Below are 21,594 nucleotides of genomic sequence, written 5' to 3'. Positions count from 1 at the left end.
TTTCCGTGCATCGAGCAGCTCCTTCCGCAGCATGGCTCTTGTTTTCCTTTGTAAGATCCTTTCAACTAGATGGCTACCTCTTCCAAAAAATTATTTCTCCTCAAAGTTGAAATGTTTTCCATCCGGCCATCACTAAAACCAAGGTAACGATCTTAAAATGACTCCAAAAGGCCTAAATCTCCCAGTTTCATCTCCTCTTATTATGAGGTCTTCAAAATGGCTCCTTTTGCGGCACAAAACAGGGAAATGGTCAAGCAATGATGTGCTACCTTCAGATCAGACTTTATCATCTTCAGCCCATGTCTCTCTTTCTTGCCCTCTCCTCCAAAGTCCTAACTTTGACTGCCAACTTCAGTGGTCTATTTCCAGTCCAGCATAGTACAAGCCCTCATGTTGTACTGTACTTTCCCTCTGTACCCCCTTTCATAGAGCCTGCCCTCCCTCCCCCCCGTTATAGCAGGAGATTAAACACACTGCAGCACAGAAACCAAACGACCTTTGCTGTCCTCTGTGGGCCACTCTGCAAGGACTACAGTTTTAAAACTCTAGTACACAGCAGATATGTTGTAATACAACATTCTACAACTCCACATACATGACGGGACAATGTGGCAGTTACAGAGACTGTAGTTGAAGGGAGGTAGATCTATTTCAGACACCTATGTGCTCACAGACCTTGAAGCTGGAGGTGAACACAACACTGTAGCCTTCTATCAGTTAAGAATAAAAATCAAACCGAACTGTGACTGACTCAATAAATAGATCAAAACAAGTATTTACATTGATGCTCTGTGGAATTCATTGCAATCTAAATATGTGATTGTATATAATGTTGGGAATTTACTAAAGCCGTCTCATGAATTAAAATATCAGATGCTGACCACAGTCTAATTTTATTAGAGCTGTTGGTCCTGTATAGAAGGACCCTCTGCCAACCTGTCACTATTTACTTTCAAGATGTTTCTTTTAACCATCTTCCAACTTTATGGACGTTTAATACAAATTGACTGTGCAGATGCAACTTTAAGTACTTTATACTACAGACTGGTGCAATTTGGACACTTCACTGTGTCACAGAGAGCTATATCTACTTGATCGGGCTGTTCACAAAATGGATCGATGTCTAAACCACAACAATCCCTTACAGCAATGTCAGAGGAATGCACACATCTTTTTAAAATCACCTGATCTAAAGCTAAATTAAATTTCAGCTGAACAAAATAAAGCAAATACAAGCACAGACCCTTCGACCCTCAGAGCCTTTGACAATTTTGTCAACAAAACAATTCCTTGTCATCAGGCAGTATCGTGTTCCAACCGAAATGTTGGACCTCATATTAGGAACCACTGCTTTCAAGGTGCGACCAAGACCTTTTCAAATGTTATCTTATGAGTAACTGGACGTCATGTCTGGCATGATGCTGCGTCACAATGTTCTATTGTAAAGGTAGCTTAAAATACCCATTTGCCATTTCTTTGAGCGTCCATCAAACTGCGTGTTCGGCCTTTAGATACCCGACAGCATGTTAATACACCATAGGGTGACGTCAATAAAGTCGTCTAGACTTGTGACACAGCACTCCTTAGGTTTCTGGTTGGTCTGATTTCTCAGGGTGAAATCTTAAAGTGACAGACCGAACTGTCAATGAACTATGCTCAAAAGCAGGCAGAGCGGGCATTTAAACTAACCACACACACACACATGGGCCAGTACACACCAACAGACAAACACACATTCACAGTGCCCACCCTCGGCACACCCTCCTTTTCTCTTTTTCATCACGCTGACCGTGATTGAGTGTGACAGTGCCGTGTCTTGACCGTGGTGATGCTATAATTATCTGTGATGTCTGCCGGTGCAATTGGAGAAGGGTGCCGGCGGCATCCACACATCACTAGAGCACAAGCCCTGTGGCTGGCACGGCACATACCAGACCATAAATAACCACAAGGAGAGAAAGAAGAGGGAAGATATCAGAGGGAGGCAGAGGTCAGCAAGATAAGAAAGAAGCCTGAAGCTAGAAAATTGAAAAAATGAGGACACAACAGTAAAAACTGTTAATTTACTGCCTTTGAACTGTTTTTCTCTTCCTGTAAATGGGAAGAAACAAAGAGACAGTGATTATTTTAGTGCAAGTCTGCAATTGTGTGTCCAAATGCCAACAATTAAAATAACATTAGACTATTTTCGTTTTAGAGCTTTTATAAAAACTCCTTTATACACGTGATATGAGGTTCTTTCAATGCATATGTCTAGGGATTAAATATTTAAATCTCACAGCAAGACTTGCCTGCCGCTGTCATATTTATTTTGTATTGTTACAGGATTTTACCAGAGCAAAATGTTGATGTTTTTGCTTTTCGGTCAAGTTGTTGGCAGGTCTCAAGTAAATCCAGTCTCACAACAGTCAGTCAAGTAACATTACTACTGACATAGAGGGAAAGAAAGTAACTAAGTGACAAACCAAAAAGGGATTAAAACAGATTTAATCAAAATAGTGACAAAAACTAAATGGAAAAATTGTCCAAAAATGCATTCACGTCGTGCAGCATTGCTGGATAAATCATAATCTTCAATCAAGCTCAGTTGATCAAGCACGGTGGGAGATAGATGACAAAAATATACAAGAACAAGGTAACAAGGAACAAAAACAGGAGAGCGAGAGAGACATGGAGGTGCTGAGTGATTTGCCAGCTGGACCATGCCTGCCAGCTCATAGTGTGAGAGCTGGTGACATGTCAGCTCAACTGTCAACTTTCTCCACAAGGCTATGAGACCATGATCACATGTCCACAGCAACACAATGATCTCACTACACACCATATCTCTATTTTACACAAGGGGACTCGTATGCATGACGCAAACTGATTGTGAGTATTTATATCACCAAATGTGATGTCAATGTCCTTGGAAAATGGAGTTCAGTGCTGTGGTTTTAGCCCACTGACAAGCCCGCACAAAAATTAACCTGTTAAATAATTATTAGGTCATGAACAAAGTAGAAAACTAATTAAAACTGCAAGCAGTGATATGCGGGCCCTCGCACGCTGCACGTGCAGCACGCGAGGGTCGGCATATTCCCGCTTACAATTTTCATTTTTTTCTCGATCTCGTTCCTTATTCTTCTTTAAAAAAAAAAAAAAAAAACATTATTTTTTGGCAGCTTAAACATCTTCACAAACTCATGAAAGTCGGTGCCTGACACACGTTTCATGAGGTTTAGAGCATCGTTTGACCTTAAACATCAACTTCCCGTGTCACGCCGAAACATCGAACTTAGCCACATCGCCCTGGCTATACTCTATACCCTTTTTTTTGTTTGAATTTTGGATTGTTGTTGACAACAACATTGTTGTTTGGTATTAATTAGTATGACTGCACATACAAACCCGAACCTGTGTGGCTTACCCTTACAGGGATTCGCTCTCCGTGAACCACGTGGCTTATTGAGGGGACTCGCCCTCCGTAAACCATGAACCGTGTGATACATGAGCGGGGCTGGAACCCGTGTCTTCATGAGGTCGTTTCCAGCCCAGCGTCGGTGTCCTAGACCGCTGGACTATCTTCGGCGCTGGAGGATGAGTCTTTGAATATTTTGGACGACATACTTTGGATATTTTGGATGACTTTTTTATGACTTTCTGAACTGACATGCATGCCTCAAGTTACTTCTCACTGTGAGGCAACTGCTCTAACACCACTGTTTGCGAATCGCCAAAAATTGCGACTAAATTGAAAATGGCGGACTTCCTGTTGAGTTGACGTAATGGTGCAATGTAACTTTTTTGTACGTCTCGGTGTGATACACATGTCCACCGATTTTCATGCATGTACGTAAATGTAGCCGCCGGGGCATCTGTGTAGGGGGCGCTAGCGAGCCATTTGGCCACACCTACTCGCGACTCCACTGAAATACAAAATTTTTTGCCGGGAGATTTTTGTACCAACTTTCATGAGTTTTTGAATATTATAAAGCCTACAAAAATGCATTCAAACTTTCAAAATAAAAAGAATAATATTTTTACGAATAACAATAGGGCTTTCGCACCTTCAGTGCTCGGGCCCTAATAAAAGTGTGACAATGCAACTGCACTGCTTCCACTCTAACTGATGACATGAAAAATAGAGCTATATCTGGTATATGTCTATCTTAGAGTTAGTTACTGGGACATGGAGGAGAGTTGAGCTAAAAAAGTCACAGAAGCTTCACTGACAAATACCATCCTTATCTGTGCAAGACAGAGGTGACAAGATGAACTGGGAAATGATAGACAATCCATACTTAGCCATCCTGCTGAATGTCACGAAAGTGTATGCACACATGTTAGAAATCCACTCTGCAGCTGAGGAGACTTACTTTTTCATACCAACTGGTATTACATTACACTGAAAAGGAAGAGGAGTATGAGAGGAGTCCACCCGATGAAGGTGGAAGATGGACCAGACGGGACTGCTCTTCGTCAAGTTTCTCAGAAATATAATTCATGTCTTGCATGCTTTACTTTGTGAATTTATGCTGACAGACCAGCCACCCTGAGAGTCTCCCCAAAGTATTCTAATTTTGGAAGTGTTCAACTGAAGCAGTGTCTTTACAGCTTAAACATGGTCTCACTCTCTTGTTCAATCGGTTGGTAAATATCATCTTAAGGTTTCAATCTGTATTGTGTTATAAGGGAACACTACGCAAACAAACAATGTTGATATAAAATCAAAATATTCAGGAAAAAAAAATGTTTCTCAAAGGATCAATTTTCAGCAGTCTTAAGTCATGCCATTTCACCAAAATGAAAATAGAAACCATGCTCAACACTCATTTACCTGCAGAACCGTCCACACAGTATGATGTTAACCTTATTATCGTTGTGATGTTTTGAACAGTGGGAGTCAAATCAACATCACAGCAAGAGTTGGGCCGAGCTGATATCTACGTGCAGTTATAGTTGCATCATGCTGATGATGCTATCATATCATTGTGCTGTTTGTATTTTGCTCTGGTATAAAATAGCACTTCAGACTGATGATATAACTGATGAGTGGAGAGGTTACAGCTGTAGGGAGTGTAATGATTTTAAATCTTGAAGGTGACTGTTCCCAGTCCAATGGGAAGATTCCTGATTTTCGGGGCAACATATCCTCAGCGAAAGAATACCCTTCCTACATGCCCAAATCCCAACTTCCCCAGCTCAGTAAACACAACGAACAACAGCTAATAGTTCAGCTGTGCAATAGCAGGTGACACTCTTCCCCCTCGACAAAATCTGAGTCTCTATTTATATCACCAAGCTAAATTTAAGTATTTCCCAGTGCTGCTCTGCAGACATAGACAGCAGGGTTACTATCTGATGTTCAAAACACAATCTTAGATCAACGACTGTTTTGTCTTGATGAGCTTTCAGTCACAAGGGAAACGTTTAGAGAGAATAGTGTTACTTATCCAACAGTGCACAAACAGAAATACCAGAATAAATTGGGTCTTGCTTGAAAAAAGTAATACTGCATCTTAAAAATCTGAGGTCGTGACTTAAAGAAAGTGTACATTTAAATTGGTTGAGCTTACCTTCACCGAGGTCCATAATGGCCAAGACAGCACTGCAGCTTGCCTCTCCCATCTCATTGGTTGCCATGCAGGTATACAGGCCAGCATCGCTGGTGCGGCAGTCCCGGATCCAGAGCCCCCCCGAGTCCTGGGCCTCTGATGGAGGAAGGACCTCTTCGTTGTGGTACCAGGTCAGGGAAGGTTTTGGATATCCTGACACAGACACCCTCAGTCGGATGTCACAGCCAGTTCCTACTGCTGCTTTGCGGAGTTTACGGAGGAAAACTGGTGCTGTGGGTTCTTGAGTTTTAGCCCCGTTATCTGGAACAACCTGGTCAATGGTGATTTTAGCCCTCTTGGAAGGGATGTTGTGAAAAGGACTTGACCCCGGGCCTTCGGCCATCGTGATTTATTTTTAAATTTCTTTACAAATTGCACCTTTTTTTTTTTTTTATCAATTATTTGATTCAGGAATTAAGATGAGCTGAATTTAATGAGTGTTTCTTCTTAAAGACTCCATTGGTTCACATATCTCTGAGCTCACAGGGAGTACAGAGGATGTTTGACCTGGGCTGTTGCACCGGGACCTGAAATGAGAAGAGAGCACCAATCACACCGACATCAGCGTTATCTACTACTTTTGATGAAAGACGATATTAATAACTAGTGTCATGCAAAACATTGGTCATTTTCAAAAACACCGGCCATTCAACTGTCTCTGTCATTCCACAAAGGTTTCCCAGAAATTGGAGACACTATATTTTTAAGTCATGAGGTGCATGAAATCAGCCTCCCTCCTTTTAGTCTCAAAATTTCTGCAGCACTCCTTTACAGATCAAGAAGTGACCTGCTTTACACTGTAGAGACTTAAGAATGAACTGTAGCCTAAAGTGTAACACACCGAACACTTCTCATCTTTCTGGATCCCCTTTTCCTAATTCTAAGTACTTTCTTAATGGTGAAAAAAAAACCCACTGCTGGACTGGTGTCTTTGCATGACTGGTGGAAGCACCAGATCTGAAAAAAGGTCACTGGCATTGAAATACAATAACAAGTGACATATTTTGTCATTTTAGCACAGGAGTTTCATTTTTCTTATCAAGTCATTTAGGTACAAATGTGATAATTATTTAAAATGTCAGTAAATTAAATGCCATAATTAGTTATCAAAGAATATTTTACCATATGTATTTGTTTCACATGAAAACGTATGAATATGCTGATCCAAGCAGTTGCCTGAAATAGATTTTTATAATCGAAAGAAATGACACTCACCTCACTTTTGCCTCTGAAGCCAAAAGGAATCCCTTTAGACATCCCCGCAAAGTCCAAGTTAAGGTAACAAGATCCATGGAGCAAAATATCTCATCTCAAATCATTTGCTACAGCCAGTGTCTCTACGTGTCCTTTAGCGAGCACGGGCTGTAAGTGTAAGTCCACCCTAGATCATGGAGCATTAGCAGCCGCTGCCATGGTCCCTTTCAACAGCTTTAACCCCCCTGAAGAGTGGTGAGGAGACAGAAAGACAGAGGTCCCTTGTCCTGAATGTCAAACCACTCAGGCCTTTTGGTCCAGTGTGTTTTTACTCGGTGCTTTTTAAAAACTACACTTTTATCCTTTTTTTTTAGGCTTCTAAGTACTTAAATCAGCTCATGTTATCGGTTTCCTCCTCTTTCAAGTCTCTGCTTCCATCTCGGTTCGCTCAGGTTGGGAACGACAGCTGCACCGACACTGATAGGTCACATTTCTTGGGCTGCCACGTATGACCTATTCTCTCTCTCTCTCTCTCTCACACGCACACGCACACACACACACACACACACACACACACACACACATACACACACACTCCAAGCCCTTTAGATAATATTATCAACCAAAATGTGTGTGTCTCCCGAGTGTGTATGTGTGGAAAAAGCAGGGACAGCATGTGTGTGACAGTTGGAGTTGCTATAAAAAGAAAGTCTAAGGATACCAATAGGACTTAGTGATTCATGCAACTGTAGGGCAATGATATAACAATTCAATATGTGAGAGTATTTTCTGCTGTTTCTTATGACATCTGCAGGAATTAACCCGTACTTACCAATCAGGAGTTTCCTCTTCTTTCCTCCTTCTCCTGTGTTATTGTGCTCATCTGAAAATAATAGGCAGAAAATCAGTGTCAATATATTTTAAATCTTAGTGTTGAATTAGCTGGATGACATTCCCACGAAAATAGAAAACAATTCAATTACATGACAGCTTTTATAAACTATCCACTGTCAAAGGAAAACTATTCTATGTGTGGTGTTTTGGCCAAAACTGTCATGTCTTTTGATGTAGTGTTTTAGCGCCCTCTTCTGGTAAACTCAGATTACAACTGATCTCTTAACTACACAAACCTTCATCCAGTTTCCGTACACAACAACCAAATAGTCATTATATGTATGCTTTTTTTCTGATATATAGCATTAGTGGTAGATGTAACGCAAATTATTATTAATGATTAGTAATCAGATTCTTTACTAAGGTAAAAGTATCATTAAAAATACTCGATTACAAGTTAATGTCCTGCACGATAAATCCTCCGAAAGTAAAAGTGCATGGGAATTAGCAGCATGTAGAGAGAAACATGAAACACAAACGTCAAAATGTTAATAAAAAGCCAAACCGTGTAAAAAAAAAAAGAAAAAAAGTTAAATTTATAAACAAGTTTGGCTTGTGGCACTAAGTTTTAGCATTTTAGGAAGTGACAGATTAACATATCAGCTGTTATCACAGCAGTAAAACAAAGTGAAGAACACGACCTGACACGGAGACGTGTTGTTGTGTTTGGTGTCCAGTCACCATCAGTCAGCCACCGGAAGCGGCTCGTTTTAGCCGAAAACCACAAGTGACATCACGTGACATCAACCTGTCAAATTAACCCAACTCCAAAATACTTATACTTATCCAACTCAACTGCATCCAACATTAAATACAAATTGAATTGAATTGAAATTACCCCCCCCCCCCAAAAAAAAAAACAAAAAAAACAAACAAAAAAAAAACGTTTCCATTAAAAAGTTTTCTTAAGTCATAACATGTATTTACTCAAAAGACGATTGGTTGAAAACAAAACTCCTGTGAATATCTACCTTTAGGTCTGTTTAAATGTCCTCGTACAGAAACTAACATTATGAAAAACGATCTCTCTGGGAAGGATTGAGAGACTCAAGGCCAGTTAGATAAGTAAGGTTTCATCTCCAGCAGACAAAGACGTTTTGTTTTTTATATTGGGAAAATAGTGGGTGTTGTGTGTGTGTGATACTAATGAACAGTTTTGGAAGAGCTGTAGGCCACAAATGAATGTTTCAAACCACATGTGCATAAACAAACAGATGCTATTTTTAATTGTGTGAAACATTTTGGTAAGTTTGCTGTAAGCAGTTATTATCTGCATGCCAGCGGTGGTAACACAAACAGAGTTTTCATAATATTTCCAGACCGAGAGGACATTTTTTTACGCATAGTAAAATAGCTCAACTTTGCAGTAGATTGTGAAAAACTTTTCCACTATAATCCAAAACTAAACACAACTTTGCCATCTGTTTGTGCTCCACATTAATAATGCATATGTACTTTTTGTTGGACTCTTGCTCAAGGTTCAACTACTCTGTCAAAGACTCTGAAGGAAACAAAAAGCAGAAAATAAAGAATTGCAGACACGTTCCCTTGGTACTGTGTGAAATAGACACAAAAACAGATAATACAGCATCGCATCCATCAAGGCCATTCTTTGCGTGCTGGCAACAAAATGCTTTTTCTCACAGACTGCACTCGGACTCAGATAGCTGCAGAGCCAAACAAATGTGTGAGAATAGGACAAGTCACAGGAGCGAACTGTAAACTCTGTGAACCAGTATAAAACAGTCAGACCACCTTTCTGGACTTGCTGGTTGTCACACCTGGAAGATATTTTGTGCCAAAGAGTGGTTATCATACTGTACACTCATGGTGTCTTGCGCTGTCTTCATCCTGGGTCCTCTCTGGATCCACAGTCTGATTCAAGCCTGCAAGGGAGAGGAGTTGCCCCGGGGCACTGTGCTGTCCTGGTTCAGGGAGCAGGTTCTGGAGGGCCTTGGGCTGGAGGAGCCCCCTCCCACCACGGTGCAGGGTCCTCATGGGGACAGCAGGGCACGGCACATGTATCACAGGGCTCCTCGGAGAAGCAGAACAACTTGGGTCAATCCTCAAACCAGTGTCGACCAGGAATCGTCTCAAATGATTCTATTTCCCAGTACGGGTAAGAAGCTTTTTACTTTTTTAAACCTCCACTTTGTCTTTGTGTTTGTTATACATTGCACCGGATTCGGCTGAAAGTGAAGCAAAGTTTTCTAATTTGTATTAACTTAATTCAGAACAATATTGCTTAGATTTCAGTTCTGCAAATGTTACTGTAGTCCTTATTTTTTTCATTTCATTGAATTGTCAAAGGTGCATGTGTTTTGCTTATGTTTCGAAATCACTTTAGTTTTATTGCAGCAAACTCCTGATGTGTGCTGGAAAACTGAAATGAAGCCAAAAAGTTGCAATTAATATAAATATGTATACATATAGCACCTGTGTCCTTGTATGGAAGCAATGGGACACTTAAAAGCCCTGTATGTGTTTGTTTGTTTGTTTTTTTAACATGATATTTATAAGAGCTTATGAAGCTGAAAAAGCAATGTGTGCTGCAGCAAGGTGACACGTTAAGCCTTTGGAGGTAAAAAAAAAAAAAAAGATATTTGTGGCGAGGTAAATTATTCTTTAAAAATTACAAGTTTTTCTAATCTTACTTTGGCAGACTCATCCTGTGCCAGATCTGACTTGGCTCAGAGAGAAACCACCAACAGATACTTCACGTATTACTTCCAGCCCTCCATTAACACCCAGGACACTGTGGTCACCTCTGCCCACTTCTGGTTCTATGCAGCAGACGAAGCCACAGCCAACTCATCTGCTCCTCTGTTCATCCTCACCTCAGCACAGCAGCTACTTCAGGCAGCAGAGGCTCCATCAAAGTTGAGCTCTGACGGATGGACCACCTACCACCTGGAAAAAAACCTACTGGCCCCCGTGGCCGAAGGCCCCTTTCTGCTTCAGATCCGCTGTCCAGCCAGCCAGCGCCCCTCCAACGAACCAGACAAGATGCCCTTTCTCCACCTCCGTGTTCAGCCTCGAGGTCCTGTCCGCTCACCCCGCCATGCAGCAGTAACCATCCCCTGGTCTCCTTCTGCCATCTACCTTCTGCAGCGGCCCTCCCAGGAGAGGCCTCAGTACAGCAGCTGCCACCGAACAGAGATCGACATCAGCTTTGAGGAGCTGGGATGGGACAACTGGATCGTCCATCCGAAGGTGCTGACTTTCTACTACTGTCACGGGAACTGCTCAGACGGGGATCAAACCATCGCAATGTTGGGAATCACTCAGTGCTGCGCTCCCGTCCCGGGGACCATGAAGTCCCTGAAGATCACCACGTCGTCTGACGGTGGGTACTCATTCAAGTATGAGACCCTGCCCAACATTATACCTGAAGAGTGCACTTGTATCTGAACATTAAAGCGTAAAGGACTTCACTCGAACAACAAAATGACAAAGTGGGTTTCAGATTTCACCACGAGTCATTTTTTTCATAAATAGCCTAACTTTTATGGCAGTGGATGATTTCTACACCGACAAAACCAAAACTATTTGCCCTTTAAGATTGTTGTTAAATGATGCAGTGTGACTTTTCCTACCAATGATGTCATTAAATCTCGCCAAAACATGTTTTCGTGTTGTTGATTTAGCGAAAGAATTTGACTGGATTTCCTTTGTGTTGCTTTTCTTTCACGTCCCTTTAGAGGGCGCTGTGGGTCCACTTTAAAACATCACATCTGCAACTTCACCAATAGTAACTTATACAGTGATAAGAGGAAATATATTGCATCAAATTGAGTCAAATTTAAAGACCAAATCATTTCATTCAAATATATTTATTTTCTCTGAAGACAAAATAATCTCTACAGTTACAAAAACTACAAAATTTGCAATAGAAAAACAAAAGTATAAACCATGTAAGGAGTACCATATTCAAACTGGAATGTTGTACCTTGCATTAAGTAGCAAAACTAGAAGTGAGATGATTACAAGAATACAGTATCAAACGGCTCTTTGGGAATCTGGACTTCTGTTTTCCAGCCACAGAACTGACAGGATAGGATGAAAGTTAAACTCTGCATGAACACAGGAAGCTATTGATCAGGAGTCTCGTGATGAATGTTAGATTACATGCTTACATGGCACCCGGCTGTGCGTCGGCAGACAACGGTCATCCCTTCCTAAACTGTGTTGTTTTCATCTCAGGATTCACAAAAGCATCCATGTTTGAGCACAACAGAAATAAGTAATGGTGCATGTCAAGGATGGAAAATATGTCTCACCAAAGAAGAATGTAAATTTCAAAAGACAAGGATGGAATTTCATTGTTGACAGTGGCCCAGAAGACGAAGGTTTCCAGGTGGTTGGCAAAAACCCACAAAAAGCGAAATTATTTTTCGGCTTCCTGGAATGACAAGTATTGTGAATAATTTTTTAACACCACATAATTTAGGCAAGAAAAAGATTTACCAACATCCAAATGCTTTTTTTTTTTCTTTTCTTTTCCAGCTATCGTGTGAAATAGATGACATCTTTCTAGACTAAAGTCACTAATCTAGAGATTTGGTAAAATCAGTAAAAAAAAAGAACTGGTAAAAGAAATTGAGTATTTTAAATGAATTGATTATCGGAAATTCCTTGCAACATTTCCCGTCTATTAATAATTCAAGCATTTCCCAGGTAAATAGTTTGGCCAATTGGAGTAAATATACAGGCTTGAAATATCTGTCAAACATTTCTGAAATGGTATGACTTCTGGCTAGTAAACAATAATCCCTAGCATCAAATCTTTTTAAATTAAACATGACTCATCGAGCACAGGTTAAGCCGCCCGTGTTGCTGCATGCGCTCCAAAAAAATGACATAACCCAGGGCTGTGTTATTTCCTCAGAAGCCAACAAGCCTCAACAAAGTGAAACTTTTAACATTCGGCGACATTTCATAAAAAGAGAGCCTCTCTTTTGTGAGGAAGACAAAACAAAGTACACTCAGCCAGAGGAGTTTAAAGCTTAGAATAATCCTTACAAGGTCTTAAATGGATGCGGATTATTGCCTGACCAAAAAAAACAAAACAGAGTGGGCAAAAGAACAGGGTGTAGACAAGGTTTAGCCAAAGGCACAGTCGAGGTTTGGACGTAGGTCAGCGAGCAGAAACCCAAGATGTGGCAGGCTTTCAAGTTTAGAGTCGTGGAGATGAACCATTTGTCACAACACAGCTTGGTCAGCATTTCTTTGTTTTCGATTGACCCCTAATACTGAAAGGCACATTTCTTTCATCCACACGCGCACACACACTTCGGTCTCCCTCAGTGGTCTGACTGCATTCCCATATGTGCTTCCCCCATGTGTTTAAGACCAGTAGGAATGGAAGGGCAGACATTTGAGGCAGGAAGCACGCTCAGGCATGTACTCCTGGGAGAAGAAGAGACACAACAAGAATATTCAGCATGTACGTTCATTTCAGACTCGGTTTTTGAAAAAGATTCCTTCACGGACAACTTTATATTCTACTGATTTGAGAAGACTTTATGGCAGACATAACTTGCAAATAAATGTGGAGGTAAATTTGAGCAATAGTCCAGAGTAAAGCTGCAATGAGTTGACTGTTAACTATTTTGATAATCCATTAACCACCAATTAGTGTATTGAGCAGAAATATACAATATTCCCTGGCTCCAGCTTCACAAATGTGTCGACTTGGATTTTAGACTGTTTGATCAGACACAACAATAACTTTCAAGCTGTTAATATCATGATGGGCATTTTCCACTATTTTTTGATACAAATTCACGAAATGATATAATTGATTCCTATTTATGTTGATTTCAAATGGTTAATCACAGGCTGCAGCCTTAAATGACTTATAGAAGTCTTCCTATAGGCTGGCAATACTTCTCTTCCAAATCTTTGAATTAATAAATACTTTTTGAATCAATCACAAACCAATAAATTGAGATTGAACTTGCAGTTTCCAATAGAGACTACACAAATACAAAACCATGTTTTCCAAAGTGTCCTAATTACCTTTCTCGCTGGCCTCTCCCTGCTTCTCCTGGGCAAAGTTGAGGCGGTTCTGCTCGGCAGCCGTCTGCGCAGCCGTGTTGACCTCCGGGCTGCTGCTGCGTGAAGGATTTCCTTCCTCTGCCTGGTAGGCGAGGCCCAGGTGCTGCTGGGCCAACTTCAGGTGCCTCCTCAACCGCTCCAGCTCCTTGGACGAGGGGCCCTCGTCCCCAAAACTCTCCCGTCCGGAGTCACCCATTGGCAAGTCCCTCAGCTCCCCTTTCAGTTTCTCCTTCTTCATGGTGGCGTGGTATCCCGGCGGAGCTGTAGGTATGGAGCGTGAGGTGGTCGGATGGGGGGCACGTGCATTGAGGGTGGCCCGCCTGCGGAAGGTGTCACGGATGCCACCGACCCCCAAATGGATGATTTCCAGGATAGTGAGGAGCAGGCAGAGGAAAGACACCACATACATCACCAGCAGGAAGATGGACTTCTCAGTGGGGCGGGACACGAAGCAGTCGACTGTGTGTGGACACGGCGAGCGAGTGCAGACGTACGAGGGTATCACCTCGAAGCCGTACAGGACATACTGGCCGAATAGGAAGGCCACCTCGAAGGCAGAGCGCCACATCAGCTGACACACGTATACCTTCATCAGGCCGTCACGAAGGATCCGCCGCCGGCCGTCATGCTTTTTCTCAGAGCCTTTAAGATAAAGAAACACTGATTAGAGTCTGACCATGATCGCGGTACAACCTATTTAAGGATCACTGAGAGTGTATCGTTTGCTGTCCTACTTTTTTCTGCTTTGTTCGGCTTGTCTGGTTCAATCTCTTCAGCGATCATCGGGTCCTCCTCTCCATTGTCCTCCGCTTCCTCGTAATCCCGCACCGCACCGCGGGTCACAACGGGCATCCTCTTGGTGCGGTTCCGGACGGGCCGGTACTCGCTATCGTCCATGCGGGCGATCTTGTGCATGGCAAAGCCCAGGTACATGATGGTGGGAGTGGTGATCATGATCACCTGGACAAAGCACATGCATGCCCATTATATCGTTGTTGTTAAACACTGCAGATCATTTGTGAAGCGTTCATGTTCAACATTTTGATCAAAAAGTCATCCGCAGCCTCACCTGAAAGATCCAGAATCTGACATGAGAGAGCGGCGCAAACGCATCGTAGCACACGTTCTCACAGCCGGGCTGCAGCGTGTTGCAGACAAATTTACTCTGTTCATCATAGTAGATGGTTTCACCGCCGACAGCTGTCAGCACGATGCGGAAGATGATGAGCAACGTCAGCCAGATCTTCCCCACGAAGGTGGAGTGGTTGGAGATCTCATCCAGCAGACGGGTTAGGAAGGTCCAACTCATGGTGCCAAGGAGACCGGAGCGCTAAATCAGCTCTGCATTTAGAAAGGGAAACACAAATAACCAATCAACCACTGATCATCTTGGGTTTTCTGCTGGAACAAAATGAATTTGTGTTTTTGGCGCTATTTTTCTTTCATCCTTTGGGGCCACAGCACATTATAGAAATGAAAATGAACTGCAATTAGGGGCTATTATGAGCTGTCAAATCACAGCCAAAGTGTGATTATAAAGCTGAAACAAATAACTGATGGGTCAAGCCTCAGAAATTGTATCCAAGAGATTCGTTTTCAGTCATTTTTGGGAAAACACAATTATTTCTAGCCCCATAGGAATTACTGGCTGGTTTTTGTCCCCTTTTATAATAGCAACCTGATATTTGGAACTTACAAATGTTTTGTTGGACAAAAGAATATATTTGAAGAGGTACTGCTCTTTTCTGGACCGACATTTTCAAGACCTAATGATGGAAAAGAATCTGCATGTATTGCCTTTCAGGCAGGGAACTTTCAAAGCCTTAAGCAAATACTCCTCATTGGAGTAATAGAAAGTGTCCACAAGCATCAAACTACCATGTTTACACATCCGCACAATGATTAAAAAAATACATGTGCAAATAGTGCATGCAAGTATTCTCGGTAAACCTCGACCGCAGGGCGAAGAGTAAACAAAGCCACATGCTTCGTGTTAATCAAACACAGAGCTCTCAGACATGCAGGTATCCATGTGTACACTTCAACTAATGTGAATCACTGCTGTTGGTCAGAGCGTACCAGTCCTGGTAACAGTTTGCTAAACCCACATTCTTACATCTCCCTGCCATGCCAAGCTGGAGCCCCTTAATCAAAAATCAAAGAGTCGACTGGCAAGTTGCAGCTAGCTGTGAGGAGACCTGCTGAGGCTTTGGACTGCAAACACTGTTCACATGCAGGAATTATGGCACTAAAGCAGCAAAGGGCCTTAGAAAATGCCTCAAATTATTCCTTTAAATTCTTGAAACTACAACATATTTATTTGACATGGCCAAGATACAAAAGAGCAGACGTGGTCCTTTTGTAGATCAGCGGGCTGTCAGAAATCACAAGTCCTTTTATATTTACTGAATATTAACAGAAAAGCTGATTTACCAACTTTCTGGCAACTAATTGGAAGCAAATTCAGACCTGGGAATATATGTTCTAGTAAAGCACTGAAGTCAAAGATCTACTCCTTAACCAAACAAGCCACCAACAACATTTGAAATGACATAAATGCCACCTTAACTTTATTTTCATGCTAATTTGGTTGACAGACACAAACAGAGCAAAAGAAAAGGACCATTAGGACTCAAACCTTCCATCTCTAAATTTCTACTTGTGGAATAAAGGGTGTAGCAAACAAAATAACCAGCATTTCATGACTCACTGGAACAGAATTAAGCTTAGCCATTACGAGCATCTGTCGGCATGACTCCTCAGATTAGTAAAGAACACTCAGGTCCTCACTCGCCATATTAATCATCCACTCCTCTGCAAAATCCTCTCTCCAAACTGGCACCTTCAGATGCTGAAAAATGGAGAGGCTGAACTTGCCCGAGCCTGACCTGCCTAGTGGAAAAATATTTCACCAGAAAGTCTGCCACACCAAAGCTAGAAAACACCCAGACAGTGAAAATTATGGGCCTGGAAACGCCTCTCGGCTTTAGAAGAGCGTCAATTTCTAATTAAAATCCGAGAACCTCATCTACGACAGAGACATGAAACCCTTAAAACTGAGCCTGGTAAATGTACGTTTTCGGTTGTGGGAACATCTTGACAAATCGCCAAAACAGACAACTTGGTGACCCTGAAAGAAAAGTCAGAGACAGAAACAAGTCCAACTGCAGGGTGACATCTGTTTTCCCCCGACCATACAATTACAACACCCACATATCTATGGTAAAGGTGTTATCCTCATATAGGCTTATGTGTTGGTTTCTGCCAGCATGGTGCTCAAATCTAAAAGCCCTCTTGACATTCACTGAGGAAGATTGTCCAACAAAACTCTTTTTGTGCACACTGACCAAAGGCGTTACCACCAGAATCCAAAGAACTCACCACTAATGGACATCTTGTATCACTATAATTAAGAAAAAAACTTGCAAACATTCAAACTGCCAAAACAAGGAGCCAAATACTGACGTGAATTTTAACTCCACCTCTGTGGCAACTTTTAACAAACAGATCACCACATTTCAGTTTCCTGAAAGTCACAAGTGCACCTGGAAAATGTGGACTTGCTGCATACTTGTTCTTGCCAACACAGTTCATGGAGCCACTCCAGTCACACTGGCTGATATCCTCTATAAAGTGCCAAATACGTCAGAGATGACCACAATGTCAGTACATTTCAGTAACAGTTTTCATCTTTAGTCAACCGTTCGCACGCAGTTTTCATGCAGTTGGGACTGTCTGACAATTTTAACACATCAAAAGGAACATTTCACTTTATAAATGATGCATGAAAATCTCACTGGAAAGTCACAGCGAAGATGGTACATGTCAAAGTTCCACAAAGTGCCACAGATGATTGAAAGTATTTTTTTAGTATTTTTGTTCTTTAATATAAACTTTGTACAGCAGGTGTTGAAGCTCCAAAGAAGCTCCTGCCTGGTGTTCATGAAAGGTGAAGGGCCAAAGAGGAAGACTTGGAGGTTTCTCTCGCGCCACACACACACACACACACACACACACCAGCAGACAAAGTGGACTCGTGAAAACCTTCACAACAGCCTCTGCTAACACACTGTTAAATGCCCTCACTGCTTTCCTCGTCTCTGGATGAAGACACGTAGGGAAAGATGAGAGCAGCTCATCTCAATATTTGACTAAGGCAAACTTGTTTCTGGCTCAAGTAAAGACAAACATTTCTGCAACCTCCCAGCTGACCAAAGGCAGCTTTTGAACAGTAGCATATTTGCTCATGTGGCCTAAACCCAGCTCAACTGATTTAATGGCTTTTCTGCTTCAGGAGTCACTGGGCTGCAGGAGGAGATGGAGGGGGTTGGAGAGTTTTTTGGGCAAAGGATCTGGACAAAGCAAAGGCGAGTTAACATTCCTGCCTAACCAAAAGCAGAAAGCTGGATTTTAGGGTTCAGGGAGCAGACAGAGGGCACATGAAATCTCCATGCAGTCTGAGCAGCAAGATAAGACTACAGCATCAATCACACACACGCACGTCAATCACTACTCCTCTGTGGTGTCAAATACACCGTTTCTGACCTCACAAGAGACATCTAAGGAGAAAAAGAAGACGTTATCCGTGACACTGATGTCCTTCTCTGCTTCAAATAGGCCATGAAAAGTGGCTGAAAGAAAGTTTAAAAGGATCCTCAACTGTTTCAAGGCTTTGAACACGCTTTGCTGAGTCAGACTGAATTGTTTTGGAAATTGTGGCATTCTTGAAGGAAAACAAAGTGCTGCCAAGCTTCAGTGGGGAAACAAAAATCCGGTAACTGAGAAAATGAAGCCATCATTTGGGGGGGAAAAAAAAAAAAAAAAAAAAAAAAAGTCAGAGACACGATTAGTTAGGAAAGTCAAAACCACTATTTGTAGAAGAATTACTCATTAAAACAACAAGGGGAAAAAAAAAAAAAAAAAAAAAACTCACCGTAACACTTTTAGTCTGTGTTGTCAGTTTATTTGGCCAGTCCGGCGAGGAACTTTTCAATCTGCTATGGTGGTAAAATATCATTTTAGGACTTTTATCAAACTATATTACCACACAAGCATGTTGAGGTGCACTAACAGTAACTTTTACAAAGTCCAGCTGTATTAAATGTCCCCCTTGGGCTTAAAACGGACGAAAATCGGACGACTTACCGCTCTCCGGCACGCACAACTCCAAAACTCGTCACGCAGTGTATTTAAACAAAACTCTGGTCGTAAAATAAACTTTTCGGGTGTCCAAAAACTCAAATGAACTCTAATGAAGTTGTAGAAAGAAGCTGAACTGTTGTGGGTTCCAAACACTCAAACACTCAAACACTCACCTTCTGCGCTCCAAGCCGCGCGTCTTCTCTCCTCGCGCTTAATTGCTTCACCAGGTTTTTCTAATTAGTGCGCGCTCTCATCGGCGTCTGCGTCCGCGTCCGAGGCAGCCTTCACAATGAACTATTCAGGCCGTGTTGACCCCATGGGTCCCGATCAAGAGGACAAAAGAAAATCTTTGATTCCTGGTCTCCTGCTCCCCTCCCTCCTCCACGTAACTCCCCCATTCAAAAAGACGCCCCCCCCACCCCCCTCCCTGAAACCTGAGATCCACAACGCGGACTACCGTTCTGCCCTCCCCATAAAGGACCATGGGAATCCTATTATACGTTTTAGAATATATTGATGCTGTGCAAGTGTCACAGTTAAAGCTCAGGTCTCCATAGGGACACGAAAGGAATTTCATAGGAGATAGAAAAATAGCATGAGGCACAAAGAAGCAGCCACTCTGCACTGGAAGTTACTCCAGGAATATTTGAGGTGATTGTACTTGACCGAAGAATTTCCATTGGATGCCACTTTATACTTTCTCTACATTTCAGAAGGAAAGATTGTACTTATTTATTTAGCAGCTTTAGTTACTTTTCAGATGAAGATTTGACACAATGGATTTGAATTTTGACATCTTACAAAAAGTAGTGCATGATCTTGCTAAACTTCTCACATGGTTTCATTTCAGCAAAAAACTTTTAGCAAAAAACAAAGATTAGAGAAACAAAGTCCAAAAACTGGAAACAGATTTGTGTATCAGAACTTTTTTTCTCTCTCTCTCTCTCTCTGTAATCATCTGACAACCCTTTAGATCTATCTGCTGTATCTGAATGTGAAGTAGTTCAAACTGGCTCTACCTGCAGCAGCTACAACATGCTGCTTGATTAATCATCTAATAATGTCATATATAATAATATATCAGTCAGAGAAAACCAAACAAGGACTCTTACTTTCATACTTGAACTACATTTTGCTCCAAATACTTTTGTATCTGTCAGTTTTTTTGCAGGACTTTTACTTGTAATTTAGTATTTTCATATGTCTATTGGTACTATTACTTCACTAAACGCTTAGAATACTTCTTCCACTTCTGCATCATTTCATAATAGAATCACTGTGTTTAACTGTCAAACAAAAAAGCAACCACGTCTGATTCATGCATGTTTAAATAAGTTCCTTATAAATAAACATAAAAACACATGACATGCATCTATCTTGTACTGGCTCATTTATGCAGTGAAGCCACTTGAACAAAAGGCAGACTAAAGCAACTATTCCTCCTCTCTGTCATAAAAAAAAAAATCTCTAAATATAATTGCTAGTAGTGGGTCCACCTGGCTGCAGCAGCCCTGCAATAAATCCAACCTTTATGAAGGCTGTAATGTTCACTTTTTGGTTTATGATTCAGCTTTATTGAGGAGGCTGTTGTGCTGCTTGCTGTGCTTACTGCATTATAGTGAGAAGTGTGTCTAATATTCACTTCAGTATTAATGCCGTGCACAAATTATTGCCTGATTGTGATGTGGAACATTTCTGGAATGGACCTTTAAACATTTCCATGTCCAGAGGCACTCCGATTTCAAAGGATTTGTTCATCAATTTACATATTTTCTTGATGCAAACAAGCTCCACTTAATGCAGAACCATAATCTAATAATTCATCTTTCTGCTGTGTTATCCCCTGGACCGCAGTCTGGCAGCCCAACGGCCTGACACAGCACTGCGTGACTGCAGCTTTTAGACGAGGAGGCCACCCATCCAAGAATTTAGGTTGACGCTCATGTTCTGCAAAACAACAGATTTCTCACTGTCATGCACGCTGCAGCTGCAGTGCTCCTGATATACCAGAGGTACTGAAATGTTTGGGGGAGGCTGTGGCAAGTCCAGTCAGGCCAGATGTCTCCGCATGGCCAAGTCGCCATGGCAGAATCCCAGCTCCTTCTCCTACTAAGTATCCTCCATGAACATGGCATGAACTCATTCCCCTGCGCCTTTTCTCCTTCACTTATTTAAAGACAGAAATAATTAGTCTCATGGCATCCAGGGGAAGTCTTAATCTCACTCTTGAGAGTATAGGTTTTGTAATATCTTGGCATTTGGTAAACATATAAAACATCACAAAACAAGTGCTGTTAAAGCATAAAAGGTGGAACAAAAAGAGTCCACAGACTCCCAAAATGACACGAGGAATACAATTTAAGACACAATCCTGATGGGGGTGGGGCACATATCTCATTTGGAGTTTAAAATTCCTTCGTCCACCCCTGCCGAGAATATATTAACTGCTTGAATAAGGGCAGCAGGACTCGGTGATATGAAGCGCTTATGATTTTGCCCACCTGTGCAGTCCTGAATGTTGTGGTAGGGTTTTAGTATCAGACGAGAACATAAAAACTCAGTGACATAAATTCATAGAATGCAATCATTATGACTCATGGATTTTTCAGGGCTGACTTTCTGGGATCATTAATTTAAGCACGTCGTACGCCAACAAACAAAAGGATTCGGTATTTCCTCGCCCAATGTTTATCACGGGAAGATGGAG

General features: G+C 41.7%; 3 protein-coding genes across 6 annotated transcripts in view; 1 reads left to right on the top strand and 2 right to left on the bottom strand.

The window, feature by feature from the left end:
* spega (striated muscle enriched protein kinase a) overlaps positions 1-7,235 on the bottom strand; it is a 41,301-nt gene extending 34,066 nt beyond the window's left edge. For both annotated transcript variants that reach the window (XM_069164311.1, XM_069164312.1), the window contains exons 1-2: positions 6,813-7,235; positions 5,559-6,124 (exon numbers count right to left, since the gene is read on the bottom strand). In XM_069164311.1, coding sequence (XP_069020412.1) covers positions 5,559-5,940 — 382 coding nt within the window. In that variant the 5' untranslated portion in view covers positions 5,941-6,124; positions 6,813-7,235. The remainder of the gene's footprint in view (positions 1-5,558; positions 6,125-6,812) is intronic.
* A 2,277-nt stretch (positions 7,236-9,512) lies between these two features.
* inha (inhibin subunit alpha) lies at positions 9,513-11,293 on the top strand. Its single transcript, XM_069164314.1, has 2 exons — positions 9,513-9,804; positions 10,348-11,293. The coding sequence occupies exons 1-2, from the start codon at positions 9,513-9,515 to the stop codon at positions 11,094-11,096; spliced, it is 1,041 nt and encodes a 346-aa protein (XP_069020415.1). The 3' UTR covers positions 11,097-11,293.
* Positions 11,294-11,502: 209 nt separating this feature from the next.
* Positions 11,503-19,206, bottom strand: LOC138207157 (gap junction gamma-1 protein-like). Of its 3 annotated transcripts, none has more exons than XM_069164197.1 (5): positions 19,061-19,206; positions 14,815-15,086; positions 14,480-14,705; positions 13,707-14,387; positions 11,503-13,094 (listed from the first exon to the last, which is right to left on the bottom strand). In XM_069164197.1, the coding sequence occupies exons 2-5, from the start codon at positions 15,052-15,054 to the stop codon at positions 13,081-13,083; spliced, it is 1,161 nt and encodes a 386-aa protein (XP_069020298.1). In that variant the 5' UTR covers positions 15,055-15,086; positions 19,061-19,206; the 3' UTR covers positions 11,503-13,080. The 3 variants fall into 3 exon arrangements, with proteins under 3 accessions (XP_069020298.1, XP_069020301.1, XP_069020300.1); XM_069164200.1 differs by lacking the exon at positions 19,061-19,206 and adding an exon at positions 18,891-18,976; XM_069164199.1 differs by lacking the exon at positions 19,061-19,206 and adding an exon at positions 16,456-16,531.
* Positions 19,207-21,594: the final 2,388 nt, after the last annotated feature.

Source organism: Embiotoca jacksoni, unplaced genomic scaffold (genome assembly GCF_022577435.1).
Source record: "Embiotoca jacksoni isolate LCO1_2020_lvr unplaced genomic scaffold, fEmbJac1.0.p SCAF_30, whole genome shotgun sequence".
NCBI classification, from domain to species: domain Eukaryota; kingdom Metazoa; phylum Chordata; class Actinopteri; family Embiotocidae; genus Embiotoca; species Embiotoca jacksoni.
The sequence above is the reverse complement of the archived record's forward strand: the minus strand, read 5'-3'. Positions and strand labels throughout refer to the sequence as shown.

Coding starts and splice junctions, on each gene's coding strand:
- inha (XM_069164314.1), top strand. CDS start 9,513: ATGGTGTCTTGCGCTGTCTTCATCCTGGGTCCTCTCTGGATCCACAGT. Junction 9,805..10,347: donor GATTCTATTTCCCAGTACGG/GTAAGAAGCTTT, acceptor TTACTTTGGCAG/ACTCATCCTGTGCCAGATCT.
- LOC138207157 (XM_069164197.1), bottom strand. CDS start 15,054: ATGAGTTGGACCTTCCTAACCCGTCTGCTGGATGAGATCTCCAACCAC. Junction 14,706..14,814: donor TCAGATTCTGGATCTTTCAG/GTGAGGCTGCGG, acceptor TGCTTTGTCCAG/GTGATCATGATCACCACTCC. Junction 14,388..14,479: donor GCCGAACAAAGCAGAAAAAA/GTAGGACAGCAA, acceptor TTTATCTTAAAG/GCTCTGAGAAAAAGCATGAC.